General features: G+C 41.6%; 1 protein-coding gene across 2 annotated transcripts; it reads right to left on the bottom strand.

Moving 5' to 3' along the window:
- Positions 1 to 2,267: 2,267 nt before the first annotated feature.
- gna11b (guanine nucleotide binding protein (G protein), alpha 11b (Gq class)) lies at positions 2,268 to 25,872 on the bottom strand. 2 transcript variants are annotated; one of them, XM_030773501.1, is made up of 7 exons: positions 25,286 to 25,872; positions 9,999 to 10,183; positions 8,675 to 8,829; positions 6,758 to 6,886; positions 3,269 to 3,398; positions 2,781 to 2,934; positions 2,268 to 2,521 (listed from the first exon to the last, which is right to left on the bottom strand). In XM_030773501.1, the coding sequence occupies exons 1-7, from the start codon at positions 25,419 to 25,421 to the stop codon at positions 2,331 to 2,333; spliced, it is 1,080 nt and encodes a 359-aa protein (XP_030629361.1). In that variant the 5' UTR covers positions 25,422 to 25,872; the 3' UTR covers positions 2,268 to 2,330. The 2 variants fall into 2 exon arrangements, with proteins under 2 accessions (XP_030629361.1, XP_030629362.1); XM_030773502.1 differs by lacking the exon at positions 6,758 to 6,886 and adding an exon at positions 6,049 to 6,177.
- Positions 25,873 to 26,279: the final 407 nt, after the last annotated feature.

The raw sequence follows: 26,279 nt of genomic DNA, 5'->3' as shown, positions 1-26,279 counted from the left end.
CTGGTCCATAAATTAGATAAATAAAACGTTCTTTATTTAATTACTCTTTTTAAAAATCATTTTTGTATCTCATTGTCATCAGAATAATAACATTCACACTGTAGTAGGTGCTGTACTGTAGTGTTCCCCTGTACGGAACATTGGAGCAATTTTCAAAAGTTTCCCTGTGATGTCAACAAATTGCTTTTGGATTTTCTGCTCTAGGTAATGACCAGCTATTGCTCATGACTGCTTTTGTCCTCTGCACCATAAGTACAACTACTTGTATATCTTCTGAAATAGTTATAGTGAACAAAACAAAGAGAATCACAGTATAAGTGATATTGTAATTCATAAGAAAACCATGAAAACCATACACAGCTACGAAAAGTGGATTTTTTTTTCTTCTTTTTTTTTTTGCCAAAGATTGTGTACCACAGACATTTTTTTGTACATGAGCATTAATGTGTATACGTATTTACAAATATAAATATACACAATCAACTAACTTCAGCGCATTAATGCTTCCCTAACACCCCCTGTATCGAAACAGTCCGCCATCCTAAACCCAACCCTTACCCAAAAAACGACTGTCCACCCCAGAACCAAATCCTTACCCAAACGTTACCTTCCACCCCAGAACTAAACACTTACTCGAAAATTACTTTCCGTCCTGGGACTGAACCCCACCCAAAAAAGCAAAATGAACCATTCACTGCCTCCATAGATCAGATCATTACAAACAAATACATGATGTCACTGTAATTGAAAAAAAAAAAAGTAAACAATTAAAGATTGTATATGCCTGGGTCACTGTATATCTACAATGTCTTCAAAGTCAGGGCCTCGTGGCTGGATCTCCACTGGGTTAATGAATATCCATTTTATGTTAAATGTCTATACTCTCACACACGAAGCCTGACAGAATCTAGTGCCCAAACTACCAACAGATCATTGTTACACTCACAACTGATACTGTAAAATTCAATTGGAAAGGAGGAAGCAGTCATTTAAAGATTAAAAAAAAAAAAAGTGATAGGGAGGGAAGCCTTGCAACCATCTTAAGTTAAAACATGAAAAATATGTAAAACGACGCCTATCACATGAGTACTATCTTCTATTTATCAATGTCTGCTTTGCACCTTTGAATATTATTTTGTTTCTTCTTATCCGTTTTAATTCGATTGCTGTTATAATTTAACTGATAGCAGAAATGGCAGCTCTACTTATCAATAAAAAGTTTGTTTTTGTTTTTTTTGTTTTTTTTAAATAATCATCTTAGCAATATACATATTTATTTTTCATTTGCATCATCCCTCCCTCTGGGGCTTTGTATTGATGTATTTATCATTTTTATCTTTCATTTCTCTCCATTTCTTTTGTTTAATTGCAACACTCACTTGAAGATTACATTCATCAATACGAGTTGAAGACTTAGCCTCAGTGAGATATTGATCTCTGGGAGCTCAGAGGAGGCCCCCCCCCCACCCCACCCCACCACTATCGGGATCCACTGAAATCAAATGGGATCGAGTGGATCCGCTCTGAGCATCTGGCACCACAGCAGGAGTCCGTGTGTACGTGTAGAAGTGTGTAAATACGTCGAGAATTCTCTCTCTCTTTCTTTCTCTCTTTTCTTTTTTTTTTTTGCCAAGCTGTTAACACCGCGTTTTCCACGCATCCAGGCAGAGATTCAAACACCCTGTAAAAAGAAACAAAATGGGATGGAAGTGGAGAAGAGTGAGGAGAGAACAGCACTTCCAGTTTCCTCTCCAGTGTGTCGCTCATCTGTTTAGTCCGCAAAACAAAACCTTTCCACAAGTCAACCCCCACCCCCCCCCCCACTTTGCCACGTCTGCTTACAAAAAAAAAAAAAAGATTCTGGACGAAAAAAAAAAAAAGTCTTTTAAAACAGATGAAGTTCAGATGGATGAGTCACAGCCTAAAACCTTTCCTCCAATTTGAAACATTCAAACTTAGGAGAAAGGAAACAGGCTTTTGACGTAAGCTGCCAATGAAAGACAGTGGACAGGCTTTGGCAAAACAAGAGATGGCCAGAGAGCTGATGATGTTTGCCCGACCATCAGACGGTTGGATGGAGGAAAAAAAAACAAAGAAAAGGAAAAAAAAAAAAACCCAAAAAACAAAAAAACCCAGGAAGAGTTGGAGTAGGGAGGACCGTGAGTGTATATCTATGTCTGTGTATATATATGCATGTATGTATGTATGCATGTGTGTATGTGTGTGCGTGCACATTTGTAATGCATGTGTGTGAAGGTGTGTGTGTGTGCACACAGGGTGGGTGCCTGCTCTGTGCTATGTGTGCAAGTTAAGGTGGCCTCCTCTGGCCCTCACACCAGATTATACTCCTTCAGATTAAGCTGCAGGATGGTGTCCTTCACGGCCGCAAACACAAAACGGATGTTCTCTGTGTCGGTGGCGCATGTGAAGTGTGAGTAGATGATCTTGTCGCTGTCTGGGTTCAGGTCCACAAACATCTTCAGGATGAATTCCCGTGCAGCCTGGGCATCTCTCTGAGGACCTGCGTCGCATGAAAAATGACACACGCTGCCTATGTGAGATATTAGCAACTGCCGCTTTCTCGCGTGAAATATTCAACGGCTAATTCAAAATATCATTTTTCTGGCTAGTTCAGCATCAACGAGATCATAAGGATATACTTATCCATACAAGAAGGACCCCCTTTTAAAAAAAAAAGAAAAAAAAGTGCATAAACGTATTCAGATGAACGTAGCGTAAACAACGTGAAATGCACTTAAATGATGCAGGGTCGACCTTACCGTCGAACTCTGGGAAGTAGTCCACCAGGTGAGAGAAAGTAATCTTTTCTTCCAGCAGATCCTTCTTGTTGAGGAAGAGGATGACGGAGGAGTTCTGGAACCAGGGATATGTGATTATCGTCCTGAACAGGGCCTTGCTCTCCTCCATACGATTCTGGAGAGGGGAACAAAATGAACGAATGAAACTGGTGAATGAACTGACTCGACGAGAAATTCTTAAGCTGAATTTCAACTGACGGCATGAACGGAGTAGACACTCACACTCCTTGATAAGGAAGCGTTAATCAGTTTATAATTCTAACGATGACGTGACAAAAGATAACCTGTACCATTACGCCATGATGGAACATTTATGCTCGTCAAGAAAGACACTCGGTGAGAAACACTTTACCTTACCTTCTGCTCACTTCTCATGACTAAAAGGATCCTGACTAATTAAGAAATGTACTCCATGGTTAAATGACATATACAATAAATAAGACTCTCACCTCATTGTCAGATTCGACCAGAACCTGGTCATATTCACTCAGTGCCACAAGGAACATGATTGAGGTCACGTTCTCAAAGCAATGGATCCACTTCCTGCGCTCAGACCGCTGCCCCCCCACATCAACCATCCTGGAGTGAGTGTTGGGGAGGGGGGGGGGGCATGAGAGGGAAGAGGTAGAGGAGAAGGGGGGAGAGTTTTGGTGTATGTGTGTGTGTGTGAGAAAGAGAGAGAGAGAGAGCAGACAATGTGGAGATATGAGAGAATGCCTTCAAGTCTTCCATTCAAATGAACTTAAAACAAAGTCACCGATAAAAAATAAACAAAAGAAGAAGAAGAAGATGAAGAAAATCTGCCACTGTTTTACTATCAGATAAAAATAAAAGTAGGACAAAATCTTATGATGGATGATCTGTTCACTGTGAGCTGATCGCTATACAGTGACCCTTGATTAAAGTAAATCATGTTGATTATATATAGTATTAGTAATTTCAGTCGATAAGATTTGTCCTTATTGGCTTTCCCAGTGAACCGAAATAAAAGAAGCAGTCTCTGAGAGTTCCTATTTTAATTCAACTAAAAAAAAAATATGACCTGTTTCAATATAATAAAGAAACTGGTGTAATGACTTTTAATGTGAAAGTCTCATCACTACATCCCAAAAGCAGTGTTTCAACTGCAGGCTTCACCAGACAGAGACTGCTTCTTGTGCACGGGTTAATACGATATGAAAAAATCCCCAAAAAGCAAACTTGTAGAGGTGGGGGGGGGGGTCTCTTGATGGGGATGTTAAGAGGTGCCAGAGAGTGAAGTGCAGCCTGTGCAAGTCATCAATAAAACCGCAAATGTGTACAGCGCCCAGATCCCCTCTCAAAGCAACAGCCAAGCCAATAAGTGCTCCCTTTAAAGTGCAGCACTAGCAGAGGAGGAGGAGGAGGAGGAGGGAGGGGGGGTATGAGAGAATGAAAGGAGGACAAACAGAGAGAGAGAGAGAGAGAGTGAGAGAGAGAGAGAGGGAGGAAGTATCGAGACAGAGAGAGACAATGATAGAGATGAACGAGCGTGAAGGAAATGAGACAGAGGCAGCGCCTCTTCTTGGTCCCACAGAGGTTGGTCCATACAGAGTTAACAGGTCAATCAACGCTATAATGTCTAAGTCAATATGTCTGATTAGAATCTAGAGAACGAGTCCAATCTGAGCCCAGAGTTCTACTGTGTCTTTATCCAGACACTGGTGTGCTGAGGCCCTGTTCCACAAGCTCATATCTGCATTCTCTTAAGCACTCAGGACTATTTCGACTGACTGCTATAAAGACAAGGACAGTTGTGTAGGCAGCTTCACCATATTTAAGTACTAAAAGGATGGACAACATCTGAAAGAAATTTTGAAGTTTGGGGTTTCGAACTGACAGAGGGAGGCAGTAATTCCGAGTGGTTGATATCTAGAGAGAACTGACCTTTCAACGAACTCGCTTCTCTCATAACCACAACATTCTGACCACTATTTGAGCAGATAAAACTCCAACCAGATTAGGTACCACACGTGGTCTGTCGGTGTTTATGTCTCTGACTGCTAACCAGTGGCTGAGCAGAACAGCAAGGGTAGTGGCACTATTGCACACTCACTGGTGCCTCTATAAACACAGAGGAACAGTTACCTCACTGGCTACGAACCTGAGAAGGCTTTGCATGCACAAGGAACAAATGAATGTTCACTTGGATACAGACTTATAAATTAAAGTAAGAGCGAGAGAGACAGAAAGATAGACGGGCAGACAGACAGACAGGTTTCTGAGGCCAGAGCTGGTCCGTACAGCCTGAGGACAGGACTGAAAGGTTGGCGTTTCGGGGGAAGAGAGCGCCCCCATGCTGCAGAGAACAAGCTTGGAGGTGCATGGCTCGCGCCAGCAGCCCACAGAGGGGTCTTTGATAAATGAGGCCCTCTAGGAGCGCCTGCCTAAAATAAAGCTCCTTCACATGGGTCGTCCTCATTTCCTGCAGCCAGGGGCTGGGTGACCTACTTACAAAGATGGGCTCTATATAATGTAGGACGAGCCGCCACGCTTTCCCCTCGCTACCCAACTTCAGCGCCAAGAGAAAGAGAGAGAGAGAGAAAGAGGCGGCCGCGGCGACACAAATTGAGCACTCTCGGTTGTGTTCCTCTGGGAAGACCCCAAGAGAGTCTCAGAGAAGCAAAGAGGAAGGATAAATATGCCGAAATTAAAATGATGGCTGGTGGCGATTGTTTGCTGAATCAATATGGGAAAGGGAGATTAAAAAAAGAAAAAAAAAAAACTTGTCGTGCTAAGTTTGCGTCCGAATTTACTGACGCGGCACTTTCGGGGCATATGCCGTTACCACGATTAGCCTCAAAAACTATGCACAATTCTGACAGGCCTTCCTCTAAGTTAGTATTATCTAACCATCCATACTTGTTTGAGAGGACATAAGCCAAAAAGTCACTGCTGACCAGGAAAATGAAAGTGACAAAGAAAAAAGAAAACAGATGGACAACCTCGTAAAGACAATTTGGTTGATGTATGAAATGACTTTGTCTTTCCTTTTATGTTAAGTGACTTTTTGGGGACTTATTGGGAGGACTGATTAATACCACCCGAGCGTGATTTAAGTCTTAGCCAAAAAAAAAGGAAAAATACATAAATTAGTAAATAAGTCAAATAAAATAAAATTTTTAAAGGCGTGAAAGTTACAAAAAGTACGACTGCAAAAAGAAAAAAAAAACAGTACTGTTGAGTTGAGCAACTGTTTGGTGTCTTCTACCTGAAAATGATGCTTTGCAAGTCGAAAGGGTACTCAATAATCCCTGTGGTAGGGATTCGAACCCTAAGCACATCTTGCTGGGTTGGCAAATAGGCAGGGTCAGCGATGCGATCCAGATCAGATAGATAGCTACAGGGAGAAAGAGACAGAGAGAAGATACAACAACAAAACGATAAAGCTTGGTAGAAGTTAAAGCATAAAAACCACGCCTTCCACCTTCCAAAGCAAAAGTGGATTGGCCCAGTGTTTTGCAGGCCTCACAAGACGACGCGTTTCATCTGAGAGGAGCACGGGTGTGTTAGTACCAAACCACCACAAAAAAAGTCTCCGACTCTTCCCCCTCCAAGAGTTTGACAAGACCCCCAGTCAGCAGCAGCTCTCTGAGACCGAACACGCGCAGTTTCTCATCTGAAAAGCTCTATTTTAGTGGGTTGCTATGGTGCATTGTAAAAAAAAAAAAAAAAAAAAATTGAGATCTAAAAACATTCATCCAAAATCACACTGGAGATGCATCAGTCAAGACTGCTTGACCTGGCATGTGACACAGCCTGTTCTAATAGTCAGAGCTGCTCTCCTGCCTCTCCCGGTGTGTATCGGTATTGGTCTCAGAGAAAGGTGCTGTTTGGGGGGGGGGGTGTCTGTGTGGCAGCGCTCAGAGTGGTTGTGGACAGCAGCAGCAGCAGTGAGACACTCCGTGGCATACTGGTACCTGAAGATTATATTCTCCAGATCAAATGGGTACTCAATGATGCCAGTAGTGGGCACTCGAACCCGCAGAACATCCTGTTGCGTGGGGATATATCCTGCCGCAGTTATACGCTCTAAATCGTTAAGGTAACTGTGGGGTGAAGGGTAAGATGAATATGGACAAATGCACTGTCACACACACTCTCTCAAAAACATACACGCATTTTACCAGAATGAAACCACAAAGCTGTTCATATTTCAATGTATGTATCTGGGATTGCTTGTTATAGTAATACTAAAACTGTACTGATAAACACATTTTTAGAACCATGTGAGGAGCAGATTCGGTTTATTAAACTTCCTTGAGCAAGATGAAATATTATTTTACTGCGTGCCATCTTTTTCAAAATTCATTTCTATCACAGAATGTCCTGAACTTGTCTGTGAGTTCTACTTGCAGCCAAATCCAATGAGTTACATCACAGAGTTCTCTTCAGAGTCAGGCATGTGTGTGTGTGTGTGTGTGTGTGTGTATGTGTGTGTGTGTGTGTGTGTGTGTTTACTCCCTCGCTGTACTCCGCACTGCGGCTGCTTTATCTTTATTAATTGAATGAGGTCTTGGTCGATACAGCAGGCTCCAAACAGTCTGAGAGAACAAATGCACTTTGACACGAGTCACTCAAACCCCAGGGACTCTGTGAGTCTTACATGTCTAACTTACCTCATCAGCCTGCGAAAACATTTTTACTACTGAGTCTCGGGTTGCATGCAGAAGATTCTAGAGTAAAAAGAGAGGTTTCTGCACTATCTGCATACTACACTGCCTGATCTTAGTTAATTGTGTCATGTGAAGCTTTGAGGCACAGTTATGAAAAGGTTTACCTGCAAAACAACATTCTACAGCCAGGGGTCACTATTTAGTCCGACTCAAGTGACGTTCGAGAATCCTTTGAATTTTGGTGGAACGACTGCATAGTGGATTAGTGTGTACGTATAGATTTGATGGTAAAATTGAAGAAATACATCAATATTTAGCAGTGCTGTCTAAGCAATAATTTGTTCTGAGTGAAAAAAATCTGCAAGTGCTCAGGTCTATGTAAAGGTCTGTATACAAAAGAAATGTCTTAAGTATTGAACGTTTTTACAGTAGATGTCCTGAAAGGATTAACACCACATAATGTAGAGACCACATATAATATCTTGACTGGCATGCCACGTCTATTCACACCGATGTGTTTGTTGTTTCAGCTCTCAGATGACACCCTTTTTCTGTGACATCAGCCAAGACTTGACTTTCCGTTTTAGAACGGAGTGACAGCATCAGTAATTTCTTGCCTGGACGTTTTTTTTTTCCTAAGCTTGCTGCTCCACACTTCACCCTTGTGAAAGTAACATTTCTCCTATTACTCACTTCTCTTTGAGAATACAGAATTTCTTCACCTCTCTCGGTTCCTTAGAAAATCAACAGCTGGCTTTAGTCTTGAACGGGTTGTTTCACGATGTCTGGTTAAGATCTTTTTTTCCCTCATCTCTGTGTGTGCGTGTGTGTGTGTTTTTTGTTTTTTTTTACCTTGCCATCTATGGGACTGTTATGGTGTTTATGAAGGCTAACTGAGGTTAACATGAACCCGTGTCCTCTTTTAGAGCAAGTGTCATTCAGCATTAAATATTACTGGGTAGGCTATCAAATCAGTCAAGTATCTACATATCCTGCATGAATCCAACATTAGTTTCTCTAATATATACACACACACGCACACATACATATATACATAAACTCACCCACTCACACAAATGAACCAAAGACTGATATAGTGCATTTTCATACACAAACACGCACATCACATCATGACAAGCGATTGGATATGCTTTTTACTAAATCTCTCGGACATACCCACGTCACTCACATGGAGACGGGGTAAACATAGCGTACACTTACTATTTGGTGGAGTCAGAGAGCTGGTACTCGCGCCGGCGGTCGTAGGCCTCCTGAATGCCTGGATCAGTCCACAGCTGTTTAATGGCATTAATGTAGGGCTGGTCAAAGGATGTCACCTTCTCTATGTCCACCTCCTTCACCAGCATGGCGTTGGACTACAAACACAACACAAAAGGTAAGACGTTAACATTACAATGACAAGGCGTTAACACTGATTCCTGTTTCACTACTGTGAATGCTGCTTCTCTATCAGCCTGCACAGCACCTACATACATATCTGTTCCCAAGATGAATCATAATGACACTGCACTGCAATATATCCAGTGCTGTGGAGTCAGAAGCAATTACTGGGTTACTGGAGTCGGAGTCGGTAAAAATGTACTGACTCAGACCAAATGGACCATATATGCTGGCGTTTCTATGTCGATTCAGCGTATAAGTTGACCCCCAAAAAGTTAGAGGTGTAATATAGGTTTAGGCCTATATTCATTAGATAAGACAACCCCAAAATAATGTTCAACTTTTGGGCCTAGGCTAGGCCTGTGTGTTTCATATTCAGACAATGCTTTAACCTGGAAAAGGAGGGTTCAGTGCCTAAATGAGTTTATTTCTTTTAAAATGGTCATTTGTTAAGTCCCTTTAAGTGTTGCATTTTTTTTAGCTTTAACTTTGAAATCTTTGTAGTAGGACATACTTCAGATTTTTTAACTGGTAAAGAAAGACGTTCCTGATTGTTTCACTTGATTTTATAATATTTTTTATGGTTTATTTCTTTATTATCCTTTTACTTTATCACCTTTTGATAATAATACTGCCTCCTTTTTTACTTTTGTAAGTTTTATGTTTAATATTACTCAATGTTTGTAACTTCTCTAATAAATGATATAAAAAAGCAACAACGGCATAGCTATAGCCAAAACCCAAAAACCCAAACTTTAACAGGTTAGGCTGCTGAAAACTAGCCTGATGATTCACGTTGGCAGTGATGAAATGCCTTGTATGTGGTGTGCTTTCAGTCAGTGTAGGAAACATAATTAGTCTAATTACAAATAGAGGAGTTGGAGTAGGAGGTACCATAAATTGAGGAGTTGGAGTTGGAGTCGGAGTCGAAGGTTGTGTGTACCGACTCCACATCCCTGAATATATCTATAACCAATTTTAACATTCAAGAACAAGTGTGTAAAGACATTCACAAAGGAGACTGTCATTCTCAATTCCATAAATTTACAAAAATGACCAAAAAAAAAAATACTTGTTCCTCCTCAACTTGGAGCACGAGCTGCAGCGCTCTACCATATATAATTTCTAATCACTTGCGTCTCACCTTGTTTTGCTCGTACTTGAAGCCGATTTTGAGCGTTTCTGTGGCTCGAATCATGGCCTGCATGGAGGTGAAGATGTTCTGGTAGACCAGCTTGGTGAAGCTGCGCTTGTCCTCGTCTGTGTAGCCTGTACCGTGGATGATGCGCATCTGTTTGATGAACGTGCTCTTACCGCTCTCTCCGGTACCTGCGCAGACGGGGGGGGGGGGGGGGGGGGGGGGCAAAGGTCAAGGGTAAGCCGGCTGCGAAGCAAGCAACGCTCGCACACGGACACTGACAAACACACACACATCCTTAACACGTGACCGGCCCAAAAGACGAAATGGCTCCCCGCCAAGCTACGACTATCACCTCAGTCGCTTATCTGATGAGCTGCGTTGACAAAGATGGAGAGAGGAAGGCCAGGAGGGGGCTGAATCTCGGATCCAGGCGGATGGGGAGGGTTGGACTGCGGTAGTCAAAAGCACAGTAGAAAACCACGAGAGCGTCAAAAGATAACTGTTCTCAGATCCTTGCACCTATATGCATGGTGTTTTCCCCAGAGATAGTCCAGCAGTCAAAAGAAAGGAATGTAGGAGTGTGTTTGGCATCATGTTCTGGAGCCGCATTCCAAGACGTTTATGAGCTACTTTTTCAAAGTCCGTAAGCATTTGCAAGCAAATGCAAAACAACAGCAATGGCAAACAGGATTGGAATCACAGTCGTGTAGAAATGATGGTGTCACTTTCAGACACGATTTCAATACATGTAGCTGTTATTAGAGATGTTTTCACGTTCATACACTTATAAACTCAGTCAGTCCTTGGTAGGTAATCATACACCTACAGTGTGTTTTTTTTATGCTCTTTGCAATGAAAAGGTTAGAACAGTGTGTACACTAAGCTAACCTTTTTAATGACATTACCATATTCCCTGTAAAAATAAAATTCATTTCTCTCCGGATAAGAAATCTTTCACACCAACAGTTTATACCTCTGGTGTGAGTCCAGTGTGAAGCCAGTTAGAATCTGTTACCTGTCCAGTCCCATACACCAGGTTCTTAAACTGAGGGTTTCATATTAAGTCATGTTAAAATGCTTTTAAAAATAAAAAAGTATCAGACCATCACATGAAAGGACTAAGAAAATTTCACATAACACATAGACTCATAGGCTCATCATCGCAAGCTGTATTCTTTGGCACATACGCAAGATCAGAGAGTGAGAGAGATACAATTGTGGCCGCAGTTGCCGGATGTTAACAGCACTTGTAAGCTTGTTAGCAAAACCACATCCATCACCAAATGAGCTTTTAGCATTATCACAGGAAACACAGAAACCTCAATGCAAATCAGAGGATGTACCCTTACGCTCACACTCTCCCTCTCTCTCTCGTTCTGTACCTCTACCGGGCAAATGCATGCGAACTATAATCTGAATTTGCGGCGAGATTGTAAAGACCGCTAAAAACGAGGGCTTTACTCAGCTCTCACCTCTACCAACACGACGGAAAAACGACGGACGATAGAGCGACGCCCGAAACGTGCGTGAGGAGAGAGCGGAGGCAAAAAAAAAAAAAAATGGCAAAGCAGATTATCTTTGGTAGGGAAAACAGGACAATGGGAGATACTGGCCAAATATGACGCTGTGTGGTTTGGCAAACTGCTATTCACATGCCGTGCGTGAAGCGTGTGACTGAAACTGTTCCCGATCAAACAATTTTTTTTTTTTTTGGTTAGTTTAATAGCAAACAAAATTTGATACTTCCTTTTCACCTGCCACCTAAGGGAGAGCTAGGATATTTATTCTGCATGTTTAGACGTTTAAACCCACATATCAAGGAGAAGGAGGAGTTTCTGGATAAGTTCATGGGTGTTGTAAATCCCCTTCTCAACCACAAAAGAAAAAGATTACAGTTGAATAAAAATGAACCATGTACGATTCAAATAGGAGCAAAAAACGATTATGTTGATATGAGAGCACAGTATCAATGCTTCATTCAGTTTTAAATGTGAAACATTAACTCAAAAAACACTCTTATCTTTACATAAAAAGTGATTTCTCACTTTAAAAGGCAACCTGACTGACTCAGCACTTCAAGGTTCTGAGGTTTATGTTCCATGGGGGACAGATCATTATATATTGTGAGCACCAGTAAGAAAAAATAACACTAACTAAGTGGTCAAACTGTCATTGACAATAATAAAGTTGTGGCAGGGGCAAAAAGACAAAAAAACAAAACAAAACAAAAAAAAGAAACTTACCTGCACTCACCTGAAACTCACCTTGTCTAAACCAAAGGAAGAGACTAAATGACCAAAACAGGAGGCTGACTCAGCCTGACACATTGAAAGTACTGTACGTTCTACTAAAATCAGTTAACGAGCATACAATTTAGCATTCCACAATTTCAAATGTTTGACCAAATGGACATTGACAGTTACTCCAAAGCAGAGAAGAAAGCACTCACTATATCAACAGCACCACATGACGGAGTCTTGAGGGTTTTTTTTTTGTGTTTTTTTTTTTAAACAGCTCACTGTTTCCTAGGTTTTCTCTTTCTTTCTTTCCTTTTTTTTTAACACATTGCAAAGTTCTTTAAGTTCACAGAAAAGACAACCCCAGTCCACAGATCAAAGTCCCCCCCGCCCCCCCTCGCTACTTTACGTATTACAAACTGGGTCTACTTCTAAGAAAATCATGGAGTTGTTGTGAGAAGTTCTGAATGCCTTCCTTTCTCTCCCTGTTAACTCTGGACGGAAATGCCCCAGTACGAGTGTTGCAACCGATTCCTAGAGATGAAACTGTGTTGGGCTCAGGACAAAGACGGACTTTGAAAATGAACAAAGAACAAGGATTCGCAATCAGCCTTAACCGTGTCCTTAACCAAAAGATGCAAATGGTGACAAGTGTCCCGACTCGTACGTCAGGTTTGGGTATACGCGTGTGACTTTAAGACACTTGGACACTTGCATTTAAAGTAGGGTTTCATGGTTTAAACAAAATCAGAAGCCAACATCAGCCATCCCACCAGAGAATGGAAAATTCCAATCAACTACATACGGTCATGTAGACAGTGAATGAGTCATTTTTTTTCCCCACATACTAGCTTGTCTTACCCTTGAACTACAAGAAATCCATCTTCTTTGTTATTAAGACTTGATTTGGCAAGAGCTGCAGGTTCTACAAAGAGTTAAACCCCTGTCAGCTGCCATCACATGGGTATTGATATTAATGCAGTGTATGTTAGAAAAAGAGAAACTCACAAATATTTACAAAGTAAGGTAAAAACTTAAACGCATTCAAGGTTCAAAGTGGCAATATTTTGGTAGCCATGGTAACAAGTCTTTTTTGTTTGTTTTAGGAAGGACTGCAAATACAAATTTACAATACCATAAAAATTTGGCTGTCGTTTGCAGATGAACTAAATGTTGAGTTTAGAGGACAGTTGTAGAAAACTTACCTTACACTGAAATAAACATTTCATCTATATACTGTCAGATTTCACAAGCCCAAACAAACTGCTGACCATATTACATACTTGGTAATTGTGTCTTTACACCACTGACTTGAATATTTTAAAAACTAATTTGTCAGTTTCCTAAGAGAGACCACTGAATATTGAAGAGAACTCATATGTAGGGCTGGATGATTATATCATTGTTCATGATACTATCAGTCAGTATCACATGAATTGAACATATGAAAAGCTGTTCTATAATTCATTTAAATTATTCTGTTCTATCATTTAAATCTATATTGTGATAAATTCTATAGGATCGACTACAGAAAATGTCATTTGTCATTTGCTTCTTTATTAGTTGTAGAGGGTAATAATCAAAAGCATTCCGCTTGTTTAACTTCAATTCACCTGACACTCTACTTTCAATCCGTCATGTCAACAATCGCTTCAGCCCTGGAGGCCGGTGACGTGGAAGTTACATGTCATAAATTTGGTTTCCTCAGTAAAACAGCATTTACATAAACCTTTGCGATCTATTCAGACTCTCAGGGCCAGTGGCAGTGAACCGCAGATTTTGATCAAAGCCATGCAGAGCAAGAGGCTGCAAATGCTGACGACTCAGAATGAAGTCTGTTTTCACACGGGCCCATGTGTGTGTGTGTGTGTGTGTGCGTGCTTATTTTCTCATGTTCAGCTAGAAAGAATTACAGCACTAGAAAGAATTAGACTTATATCGTTTATTTATTTCAACGTGTTTCTAAGATAAAAGTTCCCATGCGATATAAGCTTTTTACCAACGTCCCATCTTCTGCAGACAATAAACAAAATTTGGAAACGATCATAAAAATCGTTAACAGCAAAATGCTTGGATATACATGCATCAAATGTAAAACCTTACTCTTTGAAGCATTTTATGAAAGATTGTGAAATGGCATGGCTTGGGAAGCAACCTGTTGTTCACTGGGTTGTGTTTGTTTAGTAAAGAAACCAAAACCCTGTCATATATGTGTGTGTGTGTGTGTGTGTGTGTGTCCACACACATATATAAGCCATATCCTCTGTCTCTATAGTGCAGGGTGATGAGAAAGTCAACAGTAGCAGTGTCTTCACTGAGTAAGATGCAGTCAAGAGGCTCAGTATATAGCTGAGTCCTCGATAATGACCTAATTGCCCTTAAGGCAGCACAAACCTCTGAGGCTGCTTGTCTTTGTCCTCCGTCAAGAAACATTTAACTCTCTCCCGACGAGCAGAGTAAAAAGGAATAGAATTATTTGAAAGTCTGATTTATTTCGCGTGACCTGTCACAAGATTAGCCCTGCCTCCCCTCCCCTGCTCTTCCCTCCATATTCACTGATTGGACTTCCTCCATCTGCTTTGTGCAACAGATAGAATTTGCCTTTGCTCGCACCCCCCCCCCCCCTAAAATCACTCTGTCTAGCTCTAAATAAATCTCTATATAGTTAACGTCCCTCTTCTTCCAGAATTTAGGATATTCATAACTTGAATATTTCTTCAGTCTATTTTTTAAAATGACCTAGAAACAAGGGACGACCCTATACAGCGCACGGCTTGTGTTCCACCTGGACATCAACAACTTTGTTTCCACAAATAACTGGCGAGAAATTGCTCCCAATGCAAGATGGAGGGGATAGTGAGTTTAGGTATGTCTGTAGTCAGTCCAGATATCTGCCAGCAAAACACAGCGTCAGAGAGAAACGGAGAAAGAGGAGGAGGTTGAGAGCGCGTCTTGGCCGTTTTAGACCAGAAATAGCTCGCAGTGATGCATGAACACATGTTGGGGTACAGAGCTTTGCGCATATGTGACCTTCAAGACATTTGGGGAAAACACCCAGAGGGAAAAGTTTACAATGACTTTCATCGTATGCTCAGAGCTCAACAGCCCTTCTGACATATAGTTACTCCACAGTCACCAAAGGAAATGCTCTCTCTCCCATCCTGAGAAAAATATTAGTCATTATTTGAGAATATGTACATGAAAATATGAGAACGCATAACATCACTCTCAGGTGCTACCCGTCAGTGAGAGCTTGAATTTGAAAAGGAAAAGGAAAAGCATCCGCATGCGATCCTAAAACACTTCGGGGTTAAAATTTTGCCTAATTTTCTCCGCCAGTCTTGTCTTGGCCAAGAGGTCTCTCTCTTGAATCTTTATTATTTAATTTTATGGTTCTTGTGAAACTGGTTAGCAGCTTCCCTCTCTGATACAGGGTGGGAATACCGACAATTCCTTTTCACCCAAAGATCAGTTGTATTCATCACTACATTACCAAGGAGCAGGGAAAAGGAAAAAAAAAAAAAAAAAAAAAAAAAAAAAAAAACCAAAAGTGAAGCACAGTTGTGGCCCTACGAAAATGTAGGATATTGTATCACCTTAGGCTACAGCTCAGCACGAGTGGCCTCCATTGCAAGACAAGTGCCAAAAACTGTTCTAATCTAGGCTATCGTCGTCCCTCAAGTCCTGTTGCAGCGCGGTCTGCGTCGGTGCAGCCGTGCCATCGGAAAAGGGGGCTACAGCACAGAGCAGCCTGCACAGACACACACACACACACACACACTGAATACCATGTGGGCGGATGGAGCGCAAATCTGTGCTGTTGCCGTAGCGACGGTCCTAAAACCCCTACAACTGAGCACATCAACCCAGTGCCCATGGATAAAATAAGAGCACTTACATTCCCAACCTTACTGCAGTCATACAAGGGGATGCTTAATACACACGAGGGGAAAAAAAAAAAAACCCCAATAAAAACACACATATGTTACATTCATGAAATAAAAACTGTTGAGATAGCTTACAACCTCATAAAGATCTAAGTTAATGAAATCTGCAATACAGTATAAGGGTGTTCCCAATGACGTAGGTCAAACATGTCCCTCCCAAAATCAAACTAATTAGATAAAACTAGATAATGTCTCTATAATATCATAAAATCTCTCCGTCCAATAAGGACATAGCTGGAATTGGGTCACAGACCATAAAAGAGAACCAGACGATGAGCTCGACCTAAAAGTTGTTTACAATGTTTACTGCATAAGGCAGGAAGGACAATCATTTCTTTTATGTCTTTAAGTGATATTTTTATTGTCTTTATTACAGGTGGATGGTGTCCCAAAAATGGTTACAGTCGAAGGTTGCGGTCAACGGTGGGCTTCTTACATGCTGTTGAGAGAATTTCAGTGTAGACTAAAAGGTCCACCAATTTTTTATTTCCCCTGCAATTATCTTCTTACCTTCAAACAAGTCTTCCAGTGGGGTCTAAACCAGCTCCCCGGCTGCAGAATCTCTGTTTCAAGATTCTAACAGTGAGTATGAATGACCAAACACAATGACCTTATATTTCTATTGTTTTCTATTACTGCTGCCAACTGTTGGAATTGTAACACTTTAACATGAATGTCAAGCGTTGGTAATCGAGCCACTCTCCACTAGCTAATAATGATATATAGTCAATACTGTTGTAAAAGAAAGAACCTGAACTCAACCTCCCATTCATAAGTACTTCTTTTCTTTTCTTAACTGTCAGATTATGGGGAGAACTTTATTTCAGTGAAAAGCTGTGAACCTCCTCTTATAACTGTATATCCCGCTGTCTGGTGATTAATTAAGTCTTCGCTGTTTGGGGTAGAGCTCCCCTTTAAGCCTAAGGCTCTGTACTGCCTAGTCATTTCCACTCTTCTACTGAGGGATTACTGGACCCATCAGAACCATCTTACAATCACCTGAATGACTGTAAAACACACAGTAAAAATCAGCAGTATTAAATTCATTCCTGTGCAGTTAAACTTCTTACTTTTCAACTGGATCCAGTTTAACAGTGTAGGAGCAAATTTAACATTGATGGTTTTACTGTGCACCTCTCCTCAAGTTGTGCATAATTCATTGTAAGAGGCAGATTAATAAACTGAATAGGCAGAAAATCTCAGAAATCTATGGCTGTCTGGAGTGAAACTTGTGTGTTATGTACAGGCAGGTTGAGAAAAGCATGCAAATTCTGTGGCACATATTTGCGTTGTGGTCTAACCACACGAAACTGCTTGAGTTCACAATCAGCTTAACCCTAACCGCTAATTTACATGACCTTATACATGGACTGCTGGCAGTATACAGTAAGTGCACGTCAAAAGGAAGGTTGAATACATGCAATAAAATAAGGCTACATAACTTTGACTACTTTATTTATTTTTAACACGCTGGTTGTCGACAAACATGCTTTTTATCAAAAGGGAACCCGAAACACCACCCAAAGACATAATAAAAACATCAAATGTGTTAAAATGTCCCCTAGCCTTGTACTAAACTTAACAGAGCCATACAAGTCACATAAATAGCCTTCACCAGTTAAATAAGTAACAAAGAAGCAAGCCTTAGTCTTAACTTCAATAATTCTCCTTGGAGACACATTGGAGCTCCGGCCCAAACTGTACGGCTCAGTGATAGGAGCTTGTTTCTAAAATATTTTTGCATCCTCCTCTGTCTTGCTGGCATTTGGAGAGCGTGGATCTGAAGCGGTTCAGAACGCCCAGGGCGCTGGTGCTATGTGCAGCAGTCACTGAACTTACATAAGATTTCAGGGCTAATGCGGCTAAGCCTGGAGTGTTTCTTTTTCCTTCATCTGTGGAAGAAAACACACTCGCTTCGTACCAAAAATCTCTGCCAACACGCAAGCATCTCACACACTCACACATGCTTGTACGTACGTGAAAAGCGGGGGAGCGGAGCCAGATTTTTAAGACGCTTTGGGCAAACAATGCACCATACCAACTGCCAACGGACTGTGGCTGTGAGGTGCCATGTTTGCCAAGGGGCAGTATATGTTACCTCCACTGAGTAGCCAAACGCCAACTCCTTCTGACCTACCTAATCACGCTCTACGACCAAGGACAACCGCTTCTAGTGCACTGCGGACGTCTGTACCCTCCACACAGCAAGATGGACTTTTTTTTTTTTTTTTGGTAATGTTATGAGACAAAAAAAAAAGCTAATTCCACACATATACACCAATTTTTAGATTTTTCCAAGAGACGTTGAATAAGAGGCTTTCCAAACCGACGGGTTTCGTCGCTCGCTTTACAATTACTCTACAGGCATTGTTTTTCAGTACGCTGTGACACCAGATTACTCTCAACAATGACTTCTGTTTCAGTACACTTTTGGAAGCCCCAATCTGCAATTAGACAAACACTTTTGAACGGACAAGTGGATAAATGAAAAGGCTGAGGGCCTCGTTAGGGCCCTCTGTGCTCGTCTGACTCTAATACAGGAGCCTATTCATATCAGACTATCTCAACTTCCCCAAAGCGTGCAAAGCATATAATGCATGTCTATCATAAGGGAGTTACATTTGATATATCTGTGCCAGTGTCATTTCAAAAATTTGAAACAGGCTACAGTCACAAAGGAGTTTGACCCATTTTAAGCTGGTACAGAGTTATATAAAGACACTTACAGCCCTCTCTATTTCAGTGCTGAAAACTGAAATATTTTCCCATTGTTTTCTGAGCAATAGGTCACTCCAGTGTCAGCGTTACTTTAGTCCATAAACGACAGCAGAGCAGAAATATGGATATGTAAGGGTTTTCTGAGCTGACTCCCATTAATATTAATGGAAAGAGCTATGACCCAAGAAAAATAGTTCTGATTTAACTAAGAAAATGAAAATATTCAGACATTGAGTATTTTAATAAAAGACCGATAGCTTTCCCGTTGGTGCCCTCCACCCCCCTAAAATTTCATCCAATTTTAGTTCATTGTTAATGGTGATGTCTTAGAAAAATGCATTATTAATGCATTGCCAAGTTCACAGAAAGGTTAAAATTCATCTACATCAACAAAAATCCAATTAATAAAGATCTGTTGTGAGTGACTGGGTGAAATGGTTCCCAATGTAAAGTCGTGTCACAGTTTGCCACAACAAAAACAGGAAATACTGTAGAGGCTATGCCAATAACTATTAAGTAGATTCTGAGAAGGGTAACACAAAAAATCTAGAAAATACTAGGCTAATCTTTACTTCAGCCAAGGCAAATTAAGAGACAAGAATAAAGTATACAATGAATGTGCTTTGGCTTTTTTTTTTAAAAAAAGCTCTATAAACGGCACTGTATGTTTGAAAATGCCTACAAAGGGCACCTGCGGAGAAGGAGATCCGAGTAGGTGTATTCTAGCATGAAATAAAACACACTCCACCAATGGAACCAGCAGAAGCGCTGACCTAACTCAGAAGCGCTGTCATCTCCATTTAAAAAAAAAAAAAAAAAGAGAAACTCTGAAGTGATCTGCAGTCTAGGCTTCAGTCCGATACGTACGCGCTAAAAGCCTTTTCCACAGCTGACTAGCTTTTGTATGGCCTACTTTGCAAGAAAATTGATCTGTTAAATGCGTTGAGGATAGGGGAAGGAAACAAAAAAAAAAACCAGAACGGAGGCGCGCAACATGGCTGACAAGAAAGGCCATTTGAGGCGTTCAGTGTCAAATTAGCATCAGAGTTACCAAACGGGGCATAATCCAATTTTGCTTTTTTTTTTTTTTTTTACCTTCCACTCTTAACTGAAAAGTCATGTTGTACAACTGTTACCAACAGACTTTCCAGGAGTAAATATGTCCCTAGAACATCCATGCTATTATGACCATCATTAGACTCCGCTGACAGACCACCTGAGACACTGAGAAAATCACTAATAACAAAACAGACAAGGCAGGCAAAGAAAGAGGGAGAGAAAGAGAGATGGAAAAGAGACCCATTCCATCAGGTCTCTTCTGTCAGGCCAGAGAGTGGCACCTGTTCTCCTGTTCTATTTATACTGTCGCAAGGGGGACTGTGACCCAACCCAGGTCATTCAAGCACCTTGAAACACTCTAGCAAGGAGAACAAAAAATGACTGGGCCCGTGTGTGTGTGTATGACTGTGTTAGTAAGCGAGAAAAAGTAAGAAAAATAGGTCAACAGTCACTGTCTTCAGAATTGAAGACAATTCTCTGGTGAGACTTCTCCTCATCATGAACACACTACAACCCACCTGTATGCGTATCCATCAATGATTATGGGTCAAGTTCAAACTCACACTTAACCATATTTGAGAGCCAAACACCATTGCCAACGCATGTCCAACAACAATAACAACAACAACAAAACAAAATAAGAACATGAGGAGGGCACTGAGAGATGGAGAGGAAACAACGCTAGCGCAGGTCATGTTTCCTCCAGGCTGTCTGAGGAACTGTAGAGCAAAAATGTGGGACATGTCGTCCTGGCCCGCGTCTCCTCTCGCGGCCCTCTGAGGCTACCTGACCCCATTTGGCATCTCGGCCCTGCCAGGCAATAGCGCCCTCTACAGGTCACGCAGGATTGGGGGTGATTACGTAAGAACATGTGGCAGGGGACACACGCTCAATTAAAAATCCAACTCATTAGCAAAGCAAGTACCCACAGTATTAATAGGACCACTTTTCTAGTCAATGTGAGCTCAGTGGAAACTAGAATGACACTGGGCCTCTTTAGAAAGGTTAGGGCCCTTAGAAAGACCCACTGGGTGAGCAGCGTTTTGCTCTAAGCGTTCTCAAACCAATCCAACTCAGCTCATCAGTGTGTCTCGAAGAGTATGCAGTTCTAGTGGGCTCAGTTAAGGCTGAGAAAAAAAAGAGAGTGAGTCTGAATGGGTTACAGCTCTAGGAAGAGGGCTGATTTGACCTAAAGAGTGAAGACAGGTGAATTTTGGACAGGTTTATCACAATTTCTCTTTTTCTTTTCTTTCTTTCTTTTTTTTTGTTGGAGGCACTGACAGTGTGACACGTTACCTGCCCTCCACTAATTGGCTAAACAGACTGTCAAAGCAGCCCGTCACAGGAGCACGGTCGTGACGACATTGCCTTATTTGATCAAAGTGGATGAGAGAAGGCCAATGCTGTGGCTCAGTCAACACTGAACACCGCAATTAAGCCGCGCGTCGGCGAATCGCAATCAAAAACAATCAAACATCAGGAGACAACTGAGCACAAAAGTGAGACACGCACACACACACGCACGCACGCACACACACACACATACTATGTGCATTTTGTGACCTCATGAATGAAAGTCCAAAGTCCACAGTTCCTGTTTGTGCTTCGCCTACAGACGGTTTTGAGGCTCTTCTACTGAATGTGGAAAGCCGTATGTTTGCCATGTCAGGGCTGAAAGTGAAAGTGGATTTCAATGCCAAGCCCTCCCTATCTGTGGTTGTTAAACCAATGGTATCTAATTTATTGTGGATACTGTCCATTGGGAGGCCTAGCACAGTCTTAACTTCCCCTTCCCGGCCTGACTGGACATTCAGCAATAAAAAAAAAAACAAAAAACACTGAAGTAAAGCCAAGAATTTGCTTGTGTGACAAAACGCAATAATATATGGGATAACTCAATGACTCATTATTACTGACAAAAGCATGTTTATGGTGATGTTGTTGGAAGAAAGGTTGCTCCTTGGTTCATTTCAGTTTTACGGACTTCTGAAAGTCAGCTGGGAGAACTGGATCCAGTTCCAAAAATCAATGCCAAATCCCTAACACTCTTTTACCATGGTATATGGCATCTGACTGATTTGGAGGAGGTTAGGATGAGTAGGGCTCCACTGAAAACACAGCCTGTTCAAAAAGGCATTTCGTGAAGAAACACACAGATTGGACTGTTTTGACCAAGTACAGTCAATGGTAAGGTCCATTGAGCTGGGTTCATCCATAGCCTGATAAGGCCTGTGGGGCACTACTAGGTCTCTGTGCCCAGGCAGAGTGGTTGGGGCGTAGAGCCAAGGGTGCAGTCAGGCAAGCAGCAAAAAAGAATAGTCTTGGCAGCCACACGAGACCCTGCTGCCAAACTAAGCCATCCAGAAAGTGGCCCCACTAACCCTCTTCTTTGGGTCACTGTTAAAACTCCATTGTCAAGGTCCAGGTCCAGGTCTAACCAGGTCTAAGCATTGGTAGTGGAGGATACAAGCTTTACAAATAAAAGACTGGATCATCAGCATCATTCCTAACTTTCACCACTTGTTCGAACATGTGATGTCTTCTGGGTAAACAGTAACAAAAGATCTACCAATTTGCTGAATTATCTGAAGTAAAATAAGCACAAATGGTGTTCAGGTAAGCTTCTGGACGATTGAGGAATCGTTGCTACTTTGACCTGTTTATAGTTTTCCAAAAACACAAAGAAAATGGTGAGAAGATGTCCCCACTCTGAATCTTTAAAACTCGGCCATAGAAGCACGTTGGATGTTCAGGCACTCCTTGGTTACCAAGCTTACTCTTGCCAATAAAGTTCTCACGTCTGAAGTCTGAAAAATTTGCAAACCAGGAAATAAGAGCCTGCATGGAAAGGCACAACATTGGACATGCATGTGGTTTCTCTCAATATACACACATGAATAATTTATCATGATTACCAACATGAGGAGATGATATACAAGTAATAGGGTCTGGGGGTTTCCTGTTTGACAAAAGTAAAATGTTACAAATGTTTGAAGGATATATTGAAACATTTAGGCAATCTACAGTTTTCATTACTACACAGTTCAACGTGAAACTGAAACTAACAGACAGATTCAGGTCCCTTGCGGTCTCCTGCCATTCTGTGTGGGTCAAATGCCACTGGTCAATCCATCTGCAGTTGTGGATCTGTACTGAAGACTTGTTTCATAAAGCCTATTAAGGACTTAGCTAATCCAGACTTGAGGAGACTTATCCAGGGTTAAACTGACAGTTTTAACTCATTTAGGATTGACCATTAATAGGATGATTGACTACCAGCAGGCTCACGTTTCAGTTCTTCTCAGGTGCACTTCTGGGGAAAGGACAAGTTTTAACTTTGGATTATTAACACTTTCAGTGCTGCTAAGGTCAAACTCCAGTTCTGAGCTACAGAGTACTTTGAAAACCTGTGTGTCCCTACCTCAGAATTAAAATACTGTTGTCTCAACTGTTTGCAACTGGACAGGACCTCTTTAGCTAAAGGGTGTTTGACTAGTTCAGTATTTTAGACAAACCTGAGCTTTCAGGATCAATTTCCAGAGTCCATGGCCTCAACTAAACGCTTTCAGTGGAGAATAACAAGGGAAAATTAGTCTGGATCTAGGCTTAATCTGTGTCTGGAAAACTGTGTGAAAATCAAAAGATGAGCAATTAAAGCCAAAGCTTAACTCAGCACCCAATCCACCTCAGCAAAGTTTAAGAACTGTCTTCTTAAAGACGCACAAATTTGGTTAATTCTGTACGCAAGATTCAAGTCTGCTGACTTAATTAGATCATGTACCAATTAAGTATTTTACTCCTGTTATGAAATGTACAAATCACTCACAAAACAAAACTGGCATGTAGGTCACCATTTCATCTCAATGTTTTCACATCTGTGTTGCCAACCCTCACAACTGTTTCCTTGTTTATAATCTTTTTTTATGAGCAATAAGCCCTCTATCTCCAAGGTTTTGTGGCACAGTGCGGAAGAGGCCCTGAGTAATAGGAAATGAATGAAGAGTGTGTGTGTCAGCTATCACTGCTTGCAAACTAACTGAGTCATGCAGTGGACACATTCTGCAGCACTCATGACCAAACTTCAGGGTTTGATAACAGAGTCTTTCCTTGTCCTTGACCACTTTCTTGGTGTGCAGGACGCTCCTGTCTCCATTGCTCTAAAATAACAATGGACTACAGCCGATGACCATTTTAAGATAGCGTGTCTAAGCAAAAAAAAAAAAAAAAGAAAAACTGTGAATGAGAAGCTGTAGTAACCTCTGTTTGAACAGTGCTGTTGGACAAAAACTCAAACACTTTGGAACCATCAATGTGCGCTGAAAATCAAAGACAGATCCTTATTATTGTGCTGTTATCTATCAATAGGGGATATGGATGTGATACATTTAAGGATTATCGCTGAGGATGTAATAATGAAATTGCCCTGCACGCGATGAAAGGCGTGTTTAAGTATTTTTAATTGCAGAAACGAAACTAACATTTACTGGAGGGGTTTCCCATGGTTTATAAGCCCCATATTACCCTGGTATGGTAAATTATTAGATTTTTTTCCTCAAACCGCATAAAATATTAGCTCCTCGTTTGTAAATGTCATTGTACCATGATTGCAAATAGTGCTTAAATTACACGAGGGCTCCGACTGTTTTATCTCCTACAGCAACTTACTCGGGTTTGAATGGATTACACCATTTGTATGATCCACGACTTTCCTTCTTGATGAAACACATTACACAGACCTCTACTTCAAACATTCCCGTTTTCTTTGGTGTGTCCAACTTGATACGCAAGCTTACACAGGCCTTTACGTTAGATCATTTAGAGATACAGAGAATCCGCAAACGTTGACAAGAGCTGATGTGTTGTGAGATGTCGACTGCAAATATTATTCAGGCAATCCAGTGAGCCTTAGCTTCCTGAACCGTAGTCTGCATCATTAACCACTCTAGACACTAGTTGAGGTGGCAAACCAAAATTACCACTTTACAATATAAATTTAACCCTGTTGCTAAAAAACTGCATTGCTTCAACATTTGCTGAGATTTTTTCAATCATTTAATTTCGCGGCCCACTCTATTTGCCGGCCCATAAACGCCAGCTGAGTGCATAGCACAGTGGCTATTCAGCTAGCTTGCTGGCTAGCTATGAATCTGGCCACAGCTGTTGAGCTAGCAAAGTAGCGGAGAAAAAAGCTGGCAATCAACGTTAGCTTACTAGCTACAAAACGTTATATCCATCGACTTGGTGTAACCAACTCCCCATTATACAATTACCTTTGATTAATCAAGACAAAACATGCTACTTAGATAACTATTAATAGATGACAACTTACCAAGAAGGAGCAATTTCAGTTCTCTTCGGGCGTCTCGCTTGTCTCGGCGTAGTTGCTTATCGATCTCGGCGTTGATTCGTTTCGACTCCTTCGCCTCTTCGCTTAGGCAACAAGCCATCATAGATTCTAAAGTCATCCCCCCTGGTTTTCAGAGCCCGGCCTTTTCGGGACTATACACGCTATCTTCGTATGGTCGCTGAAATCCCAATCCTCGTTCGGGTAAGAGATGAATTGAGGGGGTTGAGAGGGAGTGGGGGAGGGGGCTGGGGGCCTCGCTCTCAAGTAGTCCCCTCGCCGAAAGGTATCTGTCTTCACCCGCGTGTGGATCCTAGCGAATCACGGTGGAAATAGGGGATGAGGGGGCTGCGTAGGCGCGGAGGCGGCAGTGGAAGAGGAGGCCTTATCCCTTCGTTAGGTGCGTGGTCCGAAAGCCTTATCTCTCAAATGATTGAAATCCAGGGCAAGCTATCCTCTCATTCCAATGACACTCCCCCAGCTCCGTGGTTTGCAGTCTCGAGTGTTCACCAACACGGGTCCCGGTGAAAACGGGACAGACTTGACAGTCGCGACATCCGTAGGTAGCCACCTTTTCGCTCCTGTCCACCCCTCAAATGCAGGACAGATGCTCGTGCTCCTTGGAATTGGACATACAGGATGTTCCTGAGACGAGTCTTGCCAAACGACACGCTTAACTAATAAGTATATTGAGCCATTGGTTAATTAGATTATATAAAAATGACCGCACACAAAATTAAAGTCGAATATAATTCACTCACTTCGTAGACTGAGCAACTGATCAAATGATGCCAACAGACAAATTATTTTTTAAAAAGGCTCCCTTTGGAATGGATTCTGCCACTTTTTGCAGATGACAGCGGCCGCACCAACAGCAGAAGGTAGCTACAGCTCAGTCTAGTTTGATGTCGGTGATACTAAGCAACCATGGTGAGTGACGGGGGGATTTTTTTCTTTTTCGTTTGCTCTTCGTTCTTTC

Source organism: Chanos chanos, chromosome 5 (genome assembly GCF_902362185.1).
Source record: "Chanos chanos chromosome 5, fChaCha1.1, whole genome shotgun sequence".
Classification (NCBI taxonomy): Eukaryota; Metazoa; Chordata; class Actinopteri; order Gonorynchiformes; family Chanidae; genus Chanos; species Chanos chanos.
This window is presented reverse-complemented; position numbering and strand designations above follow the sequence as displayed.